General features: G+C 54.5%; 1 protein-coding gene across 2 annotated transcripts; it reads right to left on the reverse strand.

Moving 5' to 3' along the window:
- Positions 1-663: 663 nt before the first annotated feature.
- EPS8L3 (EPS8 signaling adaptor L3) lies at positions 664-12,886 on the reverse strand. 2 transcript variants are annotated; one of them, XM_074318808.1, is made up of 19 exons: positions 12,755-12,886; positions 10,704-10,757; positions 10,483-10,547; positions 8,667-8,825; positions 8,232-8,381; positions 8,058-8,113; positions 7,561-7,697; positions 7,364-7,479; positions 7,028-7,148; positions 6,881-6,942; positions 6,562-6,636; positions 6,046-6,194; positions 3,563-3,644; positions 3,274-3,308; positions 2,568-2,760; positions 2,232-2,360; positions 1,858-1,931; positions 1,249-1,381; positions 664-979 (listed from the first exon to the last, which is right to left on the reverse strand). In XM_074318808.1, the coding sequence occupies exons 2-19, from the start codon at positions 10,732-10,734 to the stop codon at positions 968-970; spliced, it is 1,779 nt and encodes a 592-aa protein (XP_074174909.1). In that variant the 5' UTR covers positions 10,735-10,757; positions 12,755-12,886; the 3' UTR covers positions 664-967. The 2 variants fall into 2 exon arrangements, with proteins under 2 accessions (XP_074174909.1, XP_074174908.1); XM_074318807.1 differs by lacking the exon at positions 664-979 and having other exon boundaries at positions 996-1,381.
- Positions 12,887-13,203: the final 317 nt, after the last annotated feature.

The following is a 13,203-nucleotide window of genomic DNA, read 5'->3' on the forward strand; positions in this document are numbered from 1 at the left end:
CGAGATTGAAGAAGGCTATGGATGCTAAATCCTAGAAGCCACAGATGGTCCAAACTCTTCACTTAACCTTTGAGAAAATAGGAGCCCAGAGAATGAAATGCCTTGCCAGAGTTCACACAGCCAGTTGGTGGATTTTGGACTTCCCGTCCAGTGTTTCCTGTGCTCTGCCACTAGAGACAAGCCAGGGAGGAAGCTCAAGGTTGGCTTACCCAACAGAAGGGGACAAAAGTTGTATTAAAAGAGGAAGTTGCCAAGTATAGAGCCTGGAGCAACAGACGTGCTTATTCGTGTTTCTCTAGCTCACCAGCCAGTGTGGTGATCAAAACCTACCACTGTCAGCCCCAATACTCTTTGCTCCTGGGAGATGTTGGCCCTCCACTCTGCTGGGTGCCTTGGAATATACTGGGAGAAATGGACACAGAAGGATAAAGATGGTGAGCATAACCTTATTTGGGAGTTTGTTTAGAAAGAGAGTAAGCCGAGCTTGGGCCATAATTCTTAAATTCTGACACTCCGCTCCAGGTTGCAGTGGGAACTCGCACTCACATTCATTCTGGTCCAGTGATGGATGTAGAGCTGCTTCTGTTTCATGCCCAGTGTCCCAGCTCTTCCTTCTTCCCTGCCTTTGGCCCAGAAGGAGCTCAAGAGAGGCACATGACAGCTTAAAGATGCTTTTATTGGGGAGGGAAGGGACTAAACAGAGTCCTGACAAACGTAAGCATATGTGCTCAGGCTCAGGAGAGAGACAATAAATAGGTGGTAACTGGGGAGGGATCCCAACACAGCAAGAGGGGGCACTACTTGCTCCAATCTCTGGGCTTCCTCGTCCTCTTTGCTGTGTGAGCTGGGTGTGACGCTTGCTGCAAACTGGGGACATGAAAGAGGAGTTCTCGGGACTCTAAAGAGTATCAGATCCTCTATCTTGCTGGTGAGAAGGCATTGGTCTTGGAGGTATCTGAATTCGTGCCTACAGGCTCATCTGAGGACAGCAAAGGATTGAGATGAGGCTGGTGCTAGGGGAGGACCCCTCCTTCCACCCAGAGCTCATGTCAGTACTTAGCTTGGAGCCTCCCGGCATGCCTGAGGACATGAAATCAAGCCCCTAGGGGAATAGCTTGTGCCCAGTACCTACCACACTCAGTTCCACCCCAGGGTTGGGCCTGCTGGCTTATCTACCCGGCACACCCTCTATCACCCAGGGAGCACCCCACATTTCCAATGGGGTTCAGGAACACAGGGCGTCCTCACCCCCAGCGTCCTTCTGACTGCCTCTAGCCGTGCCAGGACCCGTGGGGCCTCCTGTGGACACAACATCTGTAGCTCCCTGGGTTTCATATGAAGCAGCTGGGTTCCCATCATGGACCCGAGGGTCTTCACAGTGCTGGGAACAAAAACAGAGAAGCTGTCAGTGGTGGGGCAGAAGGACCTGGGCCTGAGTAATTGGGCGGAAAAGGGGCTGTTTGGGCCTGGAGGCTGGGGTCACAGGAGAATTCATGGAATAGGGTATCTGGAGGTGAAGGAGGAAGATACACATTTTGGCTTAATCCAATTTCAGAACTCATGGGTTTGAAGGGAGAAGTGCCCTGGAAGAGACTCTTGTGGTGGGGAGGGGTGGCTGGCAGCCAACGTTCTTCCTGAGTTCCCCTGATCCTGCTGCCTTCCCCATGGCAGGGGCTCCCCACTTAGTGCTCTAATGGAGGCATGAACACATCTCTTCTGCTCTCTTTAACTCAGCGGCGGCAGCACTGTGACAGGGCAGCACCTATGGGTCTGTTGTGCAGGTGAGGCTGTACGTTCTGGGGCTCTGGGGCTCCTGGATTATTGTCTGAACCCTTTGCAGAGGTTCTAGGCACTCACAAAGTGGAGAATTTCTCTGCTTGCAGCCAGGCTGTAACCTCCTCAGGCCTGGAGCTAAGTCGAAGCATTGGAGTCTGGAATTGAGGGAACTGGAAGTCAGAGGCCATCTCATCTCAGAGCCACCCACAGCCCCCATGATGTGGGACCCTTCTCGGCTGCCATCACATCACTTGTCTCACACCATGCTTTGCTTGCCTGGCAGGGACCAGCCTTGTCCTCTGCTCTGGCCCCATGATAAACTTGGCACACAGTAAGCATGTGATAATACTGATGAAATCAAGCCAGGACCACCTCCTCCACTTGTCATTGAAGCCTCCCCCCACTCCCCGCGACCCAGGCCTTAGAGTTTCTGGTTAGTCTAGGCTGCATAGTACCCGAGGGGGTGACTCTTGCTGGTTCCCGGGGGACCGCGACTGTAGGGGCTCCAGGATGTTGCTGGGAATGTAGCCGCTTTGTCCTGTCTCATTCTTCACCAGCCACCACCGCTTGCTCTGGTCCAGAACCTGCCAAGAGCCACTAACTTAGTCACAGGAGCCTCTGTGCAGCCAGCCTCCTCCTCTCCCACAAGGCTTTCTCCCTTCCCACGTTCCTTTTCTCTCTCTAGACCAGCCACCCCAGTAGCCACATACCCACCCACACCACCCACCCCAGGCTGCCTATAACTCCCACCATCCACAACCTCTTTTTCTAGGCTCGAACCCATGCCTCACCTCCAGCACCTCTCCCTGCATCACCGTCAGTTCCTGTGGGTTCCTGGCTTCAAACTCATACAGAACTTGCATTCTCATCAGGGCTGGCTTGACAGGTCTGGGGCTGAGGGGCACGAGGTTGGGGTCCCCAGCAGGAGGGCCATGGTTGTGTGTCTCCTCTTGAGCCAAGTGTGAGGTGCTGCCTGATCTAGAACTTCCCCCCCACCACCCGGCAGAAACAGAGTTAGGATGGCTGGAAAACGGGCCTCCAAGATTGAGTCCCTGTCTCAGCCCCAAAGCCTCATATATCTCCTGCCTAGAGTCTGGAGGTGAATTTCGTGTTTCCACGGAGTTTAATGGCAGGTCAGTGTTAGGTGGGGCTTGAGGTAGGGGTTTCTGCAGGCAGGAGGGTCTGAAATGTAGCTGATTTCTGAAGACTCTTCCAACAGTGGCCTTTCCTACACCTGAGCTCTCCTCTGAGCACTTCATACCTGAGCTCAGGGAATTAGAGGCGTGTGTGTAGCATCGCGAGAAGAAGGGATTGGAGCTTGGGAAGGAAAAGACCTGCTTTCCACCCAAGGCAGGGGAGGGATGTGCTTGTACACATATGTGTCGGGCTAAAAGAGAGCCCAGAGTGTCTCTGAGACGTGGCACCCACAGATCCACAGCACCAGCCCCACTCCTCCCTCCCCACAACCATTCAGTCCCGACTAAGCCCAGGGCTTACTGGAGGGGAGTAGAGTCCTGGTATCCTGAGGGTGCCTGTGGGGGCAGAAGGAAGCGAGTGAGAGCTGCGAGTCAACCAGCATGGAGGTAGGAAACTGGTATCAGACCACAGACCCACTCGCACACAGCTGCCTCATGTCCCATCCCCTGCCTGCCCCCCACCCAGATATGGGTACCTGCATGAACCCACCTGCTACTCAGTTGCCATGTGACCATGGACTGGACCGAGAAGGCAGAAACTAGCCAGAAGCCAGGGCTAGGAGTAGGATTCTGTACTGAGCTCCCCTTACCTGGTTGGAAGGTTCTGGGGGCTGCCAACCATCATAGAACGTGGGTTGGTAGGGCGGAGGCTCATTGCCTGTCCAGTCGTCCCTGGGAAGAGAACAAAGCTGAGTCCACTCTGTGCCAAGCTGTGGGGTACGGGGAGGGAGGAGATGGCAGAGCCTAGCCTCACGGTCCTGTGGGTAATGGAGGGCATGGCCCATGTGCACAGATGGAAGGCCCCTGAACACCCCCCAAGGAGCAAAGAGTTAGGCATGAACAGACCCCACAGTGCGGGTATCCGTGGCCAGCCTCACCTGTGTCCCTGAAGTGCAGATATGTCAACTCCATAAGAACACGCTGGATACTTTATTGCACTGATTGGGGCTTCATATTAAAGTGGTGAGGACAAAGGTGAGTGTTTCCTTCTTTGCTCTGTCGCTGAACTTTAGACACCCTGGATTATTGCTCCGCTCACACTGGACTGCGCATGACTCTTATGTGTCTGTGTTTCTGACAATATTGAGCTCCTTGAGACCTTGTTATCCCGAGGACAGTGGAGGGCACGTAGGCGGCAATTAATAAATATTTATTCAGTGGGAACAAATATATTATTCCCTCTTCTGACGCTTTTTAACTGATTCCTTCTCTTTTCCCCTAAAAAAACATACTCATCTTCCCTTGATCCTGTTTCTACTTCTTTTAAGCAGTCATTCCATTACCTTCTCTTTACCAAATTTTTGAGAAAGTGTCTATATCCCCTGCCTATGTTCTCTGTCTTCTGGTTCTTTCATTATTTCTTGCAACTGGATTTTTACCTCTGCCATTACTCTATTGAAACCAGTTCTTCTAAAGTCTTGATAATCTCCTGATTGCCAAATCCAATGGCCTTGGATGGTCTCTGTCTTTCTGGACTATAGCATTTGGTGTTATTTACAGCTTTGGGCCAATTTGCCTAAAATCAAGTCACCTAAGTATAATTTGCCTGAAATTCAACTTTTCTGCATGTTTTTACATCTCTTTAGTCTATTTTCTGTATTCTTGTCTTTTCATCCATTTACGCACTAATTTTTTGTTGTTTTAAGAAATTAGAAAACATTTTAGGGCACCTCTGACCTAATTCTGTATTTAAAATAATAAACAGACAGATAGTAGCGTAGAAATCACTAAGGACTGGGGAGAGGGAGGAATTGGCACAGAGTTTTGTTAAATGATGTACGGGTACAGAGTTTCTGTTTGGAATGATGAAAAAGTTCTGGAAATGGATAGTGGTAATGGTTGCCCAACCTTATTAATGTACTTAATGCCATTGAATTATCCTCTTAAAAATGTTAAAATGGTAAATTTCCTACCACAATTAAAGAGATAGTTTACATTGAATTATAATTTATGTCTTCAGATGAGTTGGACAACAAATCCTTTAATGGGGCTGAATTGAAAAGAACTGCTCTCTGGACAAACAACGCACTAGAACAACTGGCTTATTTCCTGGTGGACTTCTTTTTCTGAAACCCTCTTCTCTCTTGGTTTTTTTATGCCTCTGCTTTTTTGTTTCTTCTTTTTAACTCTTAGGAATTTCTCTTTGCCTCCTTAAAACTTTTTTCCTTTCTCCACCTACGCATAGAAGTTTCCCTTCTTCTCTCATAGGCTAGAGCAGATCTTGCTCGTTCCGGTGAGTTCTGGGGCTCACCACGGGACATCTCACCTCAGGGCTGGGCCAGCCTGTCTCTGTGGAATGTTCCACTGACACCTCAGCTCAGCGCATCCAAGCTGGTTGCAACCCCCACTCCCCATGGCTCTCATCGGTTTGGCTTTGTCGTCCAATGGCCCGTTTCAAGGTTACACAGACATGCAATCTCTCTTTCTCTTAGCTCCTCGGCTAGTTGGTCGCCAGGTCTTACTGGTGTTAGACTTCTAGCATATTTTACGTCAGTAATTCTTAAATTCTGGGCTAGATTGTGAAAACTTTGTCCTTGACAACGATGAGAAAATATTTTGATAGAAGGTTGCCAACTCTACTTTCTCGTGAATTCTCCTCCTCTTCCTCCTCCTCCTCCTCCTCTTCCTCCTCCTCCTCCTCCTCCTCTTCCTCCTCCTCTTCCTCCTCCTCCTCCTCCTCCTCCTCCTCCTCCTCCTCCTCCTCTTCCTCCTCCTCCTCCTCCTCTTCCTCCTCCTCCTCCTCCTCCTCCTCCTCCTCCTCCTCCTCCTCCTCCTCCTCCTCTTCTTCCTCCTCCTCCTCCTCCTCCTCCTCCTCCTCCTCCTCCTCCTCCTCCTCTTCCTTCTCTTTCTCCTTCTCCTTTTCTGAGAGAATGCCTTTCCTTCAGTGGTGGGTGATGGCAAGTGGTGATTTTACAAAGAAATTATTCGCACTTAGCCTAATAAAAAGTTGGGAACTCCATGTAGAGTCCCACAATTTGTTTTGAGATATTCTGGTTGGTCACAATGTACAGCCGGCCACATCCAGTGTCCTGCCCTGTGCCCCCAATCCAGTTCAGGCCTGATGTTCACTCACCGACTGGTGGTCCAGGCCACACCCAGCTCCTTCCAGAGGTTACCCTCGGGAGGGCTTAGAGAGGACTGCAGCAGGTCGATGGCTTTGGGGGTGAGGAGGGGTGAGATCACTTGGGCCGCTAGGCCCTGGTAAGGGCACTGGGACAGGATCTAGAGGAGGGATGGAAGGTGTCAGGAAGCCTAGGATCCCACAGAGCCCGACTGGAGTGGGAAAGGGCCTGGAGTCCATGGCTGTGTCCACTTCTGCAATGCCCACTTCTGCGATGCCACGTGGCCTCAGGCCTGCTGCTCCTTCCCGGCACCCTCAGAGCCCTGGTGTCCTTGGCTCCGACCCCAGCCCCCCTAGTCTGCCCAGGGGTGTTGTACACAGTAGGGATGGTGCCTTGGGGTAGAGGAGGGTGTGTTGGGGGTGAGCGAGAGGCAGACCCCCCCTTCTGCCCCCTGCCTGCCCCCTGCCCTCTGCTCTGTCTACACTTCAGCCTGTACCTCTTCACCACCCTGTTCTCCCCCAACTCACGTAGTCCAGCTTTTCGAAGATGAGGTGCACATACTGAGGGGCACTCGTCTCCTGCAGGTGCATGGACAACTTCCCCTGGGGACACAGGGCGATGGCATCATCATCCTTCATCCCACCCCACCATCACCAGAGAACCCCAGGGCCTGTAATTGTTCTGGGGCTTGGTTGGGAGCCTGGCACTCTCCAAATGTCCGAAGAGAGGGCAGGGAAATTTCCAGGGGGGAGAAGCTAGAGAAACTTGGGATATCTATGAGACCAGAGTGGGGGTGGGGGATTGCTGGGGACAGGAGGGCTTGGGAACTTGTGGGGAGCCACATACCAGAAGGTTGAAGCTACACTTGATCTTCTGGAAGCAATCGATGTACTGCGCCTGGGTCACCCCTATGGGGGGGGAAGGGGAGAAGGCGGTGGGTCACAGACTATCCCGAGGCCCCCCTGCCCTTCTCCCCTGTTCCTCAGCACTCACCTCTCTGACCCTTGTCCTTTTTCTTCCCCAGTTTCTTCTTCTTACGATGGGTGTTTGCCTTGGCTTCCTTCAGCTGTCCCACGAATAACCCAATGTCCCTTAGGACATGGTTCAGCATCTCCTGGACCACAAACAGTTTGTGGCTCTGAGTGGGCAGTTAGGCTCACCCTGGAACTCCCCAAACTGGCCCTGCCCAAGCCTCCCTGACTGTCTTCAGCCCAGGGCCTGTCTTGGCCATCCTGGGACCTGGTCTCCTGGAGGGAGGGGGAGGGTTGGTGTCCTCCCTTCCACCAGGCTCAGAAAGCCTCAGCAAAAGCCCGGACATTCTGCAGTTACCTCATCCCTGACTGGATCCTCAGGAGATGGGGGCCGCCTTGGAGGAGGTGGATGGAAGGCACTTGGTTCTCGGGTACTGGAGTGACGTGACAGGTTCCTCGGGGAAGGTGGTACATCTGCAATATAAGGGGAACATGGCCTCTTTGATCTTTGATCTAAACCTTTTCTTTTTACCTGTCCCCATGCCCCAAACTTACTGCGCTCTGGTGCCATCCAGCGGGGCTGTTCTGGAGGGGGACCCTGCACCGAGGGGGGTGCCTGCTCCTTAGGTCTTTCCAGAGGAGGACTCCTCCATCTGTCCTGGCCTTGGTGAAGGGCTCCAAATCGGGATCGGCTGAGCACATGTTGGGGACACAGCTTTGACAGGGTTCTTGGGACAGAGGCTCTCCCCACACTTCTCTGGATCTCCACCTGGACCCTTCCCTGACTCCTTCCTGCCTCATCTGTCTACCTCTGGGCCCTTTCAAGCCCCATGTCAGGCTCTGGGGATAACCTCTAATGTTCCCTGGGCCCAGCCCTGGCGCCTTCCTCATGCCCATCTATGCCTTGATCCCAGCCTGGCCCCTCCCCAGCTCCAGGCCCAGGGTCATTGGGCCACAGGCTCCTGGGCTCCCCCAGATGTCAGGCCAGTGTCTGGCCCACCTGGGCCTGAGCTCCGAGGTCCTGCAGCTGGGCTGGGGCAGAGGCTGCCTACCTCTGCTCCAGTTCCTCCTCCAGGGCCTTCTGCAGGCTGGTCCTCAGTCGCTCTGCCTGGAGGAAGCAGCAATTAGGCAGGTTGTATGTGTGTGTTTGGGGGGGTGCAGGGAGAGAGTGATTGTTGTTGGGCCTCAGACCCACTCTATCCTCAATCCCACCCATGGCTACTCACCCCCACTTCTTGGCACTGGAAAAGCATAGTGCTGTTGCCTGGCAGGCCCGACTCCTGCACGGTGATGGACAGGACGGAGTTGTAGGAGCAGGAGTTAAGCGCCACGTCCATGGCCTGGATACTGTCCAGGCGGTAAGAGTCCAGCTCCTCCTGGGCCAGGTGGAGAGGTCGGCTGTGAGGTCACCGAGAGCCAGGGTAGCTCCTGGGAGCTTCTGACCTGGGTTGCCCAGCCCTCCAGTGACCTGGGGCTGGGTGTCATCACCCCTGACCCCTGGACCTCTGTTCCCTGTCTCTTCCTAGGCCTGGGTGTGTTTTGTATATGGGGAGGGGTGGCTGCTGTTTGGGGCGTGGAGGGGTGGAGTGCATGCCTGGTGCTGGCTTTTCCACAGCCTGGGTTAGCTATGACCCATTGCGGGGCACGGTGGGAGCGCTGACCTTGGTCTCGATGTCCAGTAGCTGGAGCCAGCCATCTTTGACCTGCAGGAGCAAGTCCTGGCTCCATACCCGGCCCTGAGCATCCATTTCCTGTAGCTTCTGCATGGCGTCCTTGGGCTCCCGGACTCTCTGAGTGCCCAGCTTACATGTCATCAGGTGCTGAGGAGAGAAGAGGAAGCCCAGGAAAGGGAGCAGGTTTGGCGAGGGGGATCACAGGTGGTGGTGGGCAGGGTGGGGGGAAGGCAGCAGCAGAAGAACACATGGCCCCAGCCTCCTGTGGGGGAGTCCCAAGCAATCCCAGTAAAGTAGCCTTCAAGGGCCAGTGTAAGGGCCAGAAGCAGTCGAGCGAGGATAGGGCCCCCAACTTGGGGTCTGATGGGCTGTGTCTAGGACTCTGGAGGAAGGACCTGGCCTTTAACTGTCCAGGCCAGCTGAGGGGGCTGGGTAGTGGCTTCAACCACCACCAGGTAAAGTCTGAACTCCTCTGGATGGGATAGAGCACCCTCAAATTTTGTCCCTGGCTTCCTTTGCCCCCTTCGGGAATCTACCATCCCAGCTTGGTCCTTCTGCTCACTGACCTAGAATTCCTGACTCCATGCCATTGCTCATGCTGGCCAGCCTACCCAGAATGCCTTTCCTACATCTGCTCATCTATCACCTCCCACTGTTTCAGGAAGAAGACCAAGCCCCCCCTTCTCCCTGATTCTTGCCCGGTGAGGTCCATAGTGATCTTAGCTCCACTGAGGCCTTTGCCCACGGCCAGTCTGCTCATCCCAACAGGTTTTTGCTGTTATTGTCCTTTCTCGAGGCGACCCCTCCCTTCTCCCATCCAACTTCACAAGTCACAGTCCTACCCCTCCCTGTCCCCTCCACGCCCTCGTTGGGGGAACTGTCTGCCTCCTGCCTCAATCCCACCACCCTGCTTTCCGTATAGCTCCTCTCCAGGAGCAGCTGCCATATTCAGGGGCCCCTGACATCATGAGGAAATGCCCAGGCACCCTGGACATGCCTCTTCTTGCTCTCTCGCCGGCTGGGCCTAAATGAAGCCAGTTCCCAAACTCTACCCCCGCCACGAAGCCCAATACCCCTGGCCCCAACCCACTGGCTCGGGGACCCCTATCTCTGCTGCCCTGTGGAACCTCCAGACTATCAGCCCAGGTCCCTTCTGGCTTCTTCTCCATGACAGCCCTACGTCTGCTGCTGCCCGGGACAGTGTCTACCCGGATGCCCCAGCCTGGTCAGCTGTACCCTCTCCCTGCCACACCCTCCACTCTGTGCTTTCACCGCCATTCTGTTGACAGCCCTGCAGGCAGCTAGATGTCACAGTGCCAGTGTCCTCCTCCTAGGTAGGGCCAGAGCCCCATTCTAGCTTCCAAGCAGCTCATGCCAGCCTTGGGTGCTCATGCCCAGACAACTCCCCTCTCCTCCCTCCTCCTGCCCTGCCAGATCCTTGGCAAAGAGCAGTACCCTGGGGACTAGGGTGCAGGGGCTGGGTCAGGACATAGGTGGGAATGGGGGGGGTGCAGTTGCCTGCGGACCCATCGCTCTACTACTTGTCCCTGCCTGGGGATAGGACGTCCACCTCTAGCCCGCCCTCCCTGCCGATGCCCAGCTACCCAAGAAGTGCTAAGTACTTCTTGGCACTTAGCAGATACTCAGCTCGGCTTGTTGGACCCAAGCCCATCTGATTTAGCTGGGTCAGGCTTTTGGCTTCCCTGGCAGGGCCTTGCCTGGGATGTCTGCTTTTCGGCAGGGTGCTGGGCACATGGAAAATCTTGGGTTGAATCAGGGCTGTCTGGGGCCCCAGATTACTTACCTCCACCCTGTGCTGTAGGTGGGTGGGCTCTGAGGTGAGGCTGTGTGAGTACTCCTTCCGGTGCACTGCGGGGGTACAATGCAAAGGCAGGGGAGGCAGAGAACCAGGTGAGACATTGGCAACTGCAGGGCATGGTCAGCATCGGGAGGGAGAGACCAGAGAGCTGGGGTTCAGGAAGCCCAGGGGGAGGGAAGAGAGAGGGGGCCAGAGAGAGAGCTTACTGTAAATGGCTCTGCTGCTGGGCCGGGACATGGTGACACTGCCGAGAGGAATCCCTAGAAGCCAAAGGGACGGTCAGGGCTGGGAGAGGAATTCCAGGGCAGAGCGGGGTACCATGTTGCTATTGCAGCTTGTCCCTAACCCAGCCTGAGACTGGGACCAAGCTCTCCCCTGGGGCTTCCAGGACAAGAACCAAAGCTCTGGCTCTAGGTGCCTTTCCGGAACCATCCCCAGCCATGCTTTCCACTGAGGAGCCGTCCGTCTTGGCTGGGACTGTGAAGCCCCAAGGCAGACTCCTGGCCTCCCATTATTTGGTCATTTCCTTGAGCTCAGGAGAGCTGTGTGGACAGGAAAAGATGCCAGCCGGATGGGCTGCACCCAGCTTCTGTCAGTAGTAAAGGCATTAGATTCAGCAGCCTTTCCTGCCAAGGCAAACCGCTGTCCAAGCCTGTTTCAATTCTGCATATTGGGAGGAGGCTAATGTTGGCGCCTAAGCTGGGGACCCATTCAGGAGGAGTGTGTGAGTGCACACAAGTGCATGCATGTTTATGATGGGGCTATATAGGATTTATCAGTGATCTGCACTCCCCTAAATGTCTTACTAAGTCTCCTGTCTCTTTCTTTGCCTTTCCATACTCTGAAACCTCTGCTCAGAGCCCTTCCCAACCAACCCTAAATTCCAACTCAAGCATCACCTCCTCAGTGAAGCCCTCCTTGATTGTCCCACTCCATCCTGACCAGAGTGCCCTCCTAATGCCACACCAAACCTTGTCAGTTCCTCTCTAACAACGACAGCCACCCTGGTTTGGGCTGTGAGCCTGGTGCCAAGCCCCTGATGCACATGTCATTGAATCTTCACTTCCATCTTCTTGTACTTCCTTGGCGCTGTGTGCCCAGTACTGTTCTACAGACTTTACCATCAAAACCTCCTCGCCAGGTGATACTGTTATTATCCCATATACCAGATGAGGACACTGAGGCTCAAAGAGGGCAACAGGCCTGAGGTCACAGTGAGTGTTTAACAGAGAACAGACCAGCCCTGTCTGGCTGCCAACTCCATGCTTCAATTGTTTATATATGTGCCTCTGTCACTGGGCTGTGAGCTCCTAAGGACAGACTTTTGCCACAGCTGTTTTCTCAGTGCCTTCCTGGCACAGAGGAGTCTGGAAGACATAGATATTGAAATGAGATGGAGGCAAATGAGGTGCGTGTGTTCGTGTGGGGCGGGGTGGGGGTTAGTTGAGTCTGTGGGTCAAGGGTATGTGTTATTTGAATGAGGTGTGTGTGCGTCATGGGTAGGTGTCAGTTTTGTGGATGGCCATTCATTTCCATGGTATTCCTGCATCATACAGAAAATCTGTAATATCCTGGGCAAAGTGTCAGAGAGCAACCCACACCCATATTTATTAGGACTGTTATGAAAACAGCCAAGGACCTGATAAGACGACACAGTGATGAGCAAATGAGTTGCTAGTAAACAATTCAGGGATGGTGGAGGAGGTGCTAGGCCTGTGTTTTCCTTGTCTGGGAGGACCCCTTTCCTCTCCCAGGGTGAGGGATGCTAGAAGCCTGTTCCTCCGTGCCCCAGCCCCTCCAGTAAACCCCCCCCCAGCTGTAGTACTTCCTGTTTTTAGTTACAGAAGAGAACATGAGCTCTGCCTCAGTCAGCACCGCTCCCCACTCCCTCCTATGGCAGGATGGTTCCTGCTGCAGCTTTTGCTGCTTTGGCCTGTCTTGCCAGGGGTGTAGGTGCTGTAGCAGTCTAGTTTCCCCCACTCACCCCTAAATAGGGACTCAGAACAGGGGCTCGCAGTGTCTACATCACGGCCACTGGGACAAAGCCCAGAGACGCTTCTGGAGCCCTGGCTCCGTGCCCAGCTCCCCGGCCAGCTAGCCCACAGCTGAGTCCCAAGCCCTTCTTGGGGCTGCTCCTCCTGGCTACAGCTCAGGGTGGGCTGGAGACCCTGGCCGGGGAAGCCACTGAGCTGCTCCCACCCCCTTGGGGGTCCCCTGCTGCTAGCTGGGCGCTGACATTCTGAGGGCCAGGACTTACCTGGAGTCCTGTGAGGCCTGGTGGCTGGTCTTCCCAAGGGGTCTGGTGTGTGGGTTGGTGACCGGGAGCTGGTGGTGAGAGGGCAGTGGCTTCTCTGCTAGTGGCCACAGGCAGAGGCCTTGTGATCAGGCGGGTCCTGGGTGAGCAGGAGGGCCTTATGGTGATGACGCCAGACGGCCACACCTGTGCTCTTTGGACTCTGATGGGTGGGGAGGCCTCCTAGGCCACCACCTAACAACACCGAAGCCTGCACCTGTGGCAGAGCATGTGCCAACAGGTGTCCCAAGCTTAGCCAGACCCCTGCTTCCCAGCTCCCTCCTCTGCTTGCCTCTGGTGTTAGGGTGTGGCCCCCTTTCCTCTGCCTTTTGGGTACCTCTTCTGAGACCCCAGGTCAGCCTCAGGCAGCAGGACTGGGATGAGAAGGAGAGGGTACCCATGTCCCAGGGGAG

This window comes from Rhinolophus sinicus, linkage group LG14, assembly GCF_036562045.2.
Source record: "Rhinolophus sinicus isolate RSC01 linkage group LG14, ASM3656204v1, whole genome shotgun sequence".
Taxonomy (NCBI): domain Eukaryota; kingdom Metazoa; phylum Chordata; class Mammalia; order Chiroptera; family Rhinolophidae; genus Rhinolophus; species Rhinolophus sinicus.

Excerpts from the sequence above, each read along its gene's own strand:
- EPS8L3 (XM_074318807.1), bottom strand. The coding sequence starts at position 10,734 with ATGTCCCGGCCCAGCAGCAGAGCCATTTACA. Across the intron at positions 7,480-7,560 it reads CTGGATGGCACCAGAGCGCA|ATGTACCACCTTCCCCGAGG; the intron begins GTAAGTTTGGGG and ends CTTATATTGCAG. Across the intron at positions 7,149-7,363 it reads AGGATCCAGTCAGGGATGAG|GAGATGCTGAACCATGTCCT; the intron begins GTAACTGCAGAA and ends TTTGTGGTCCAG.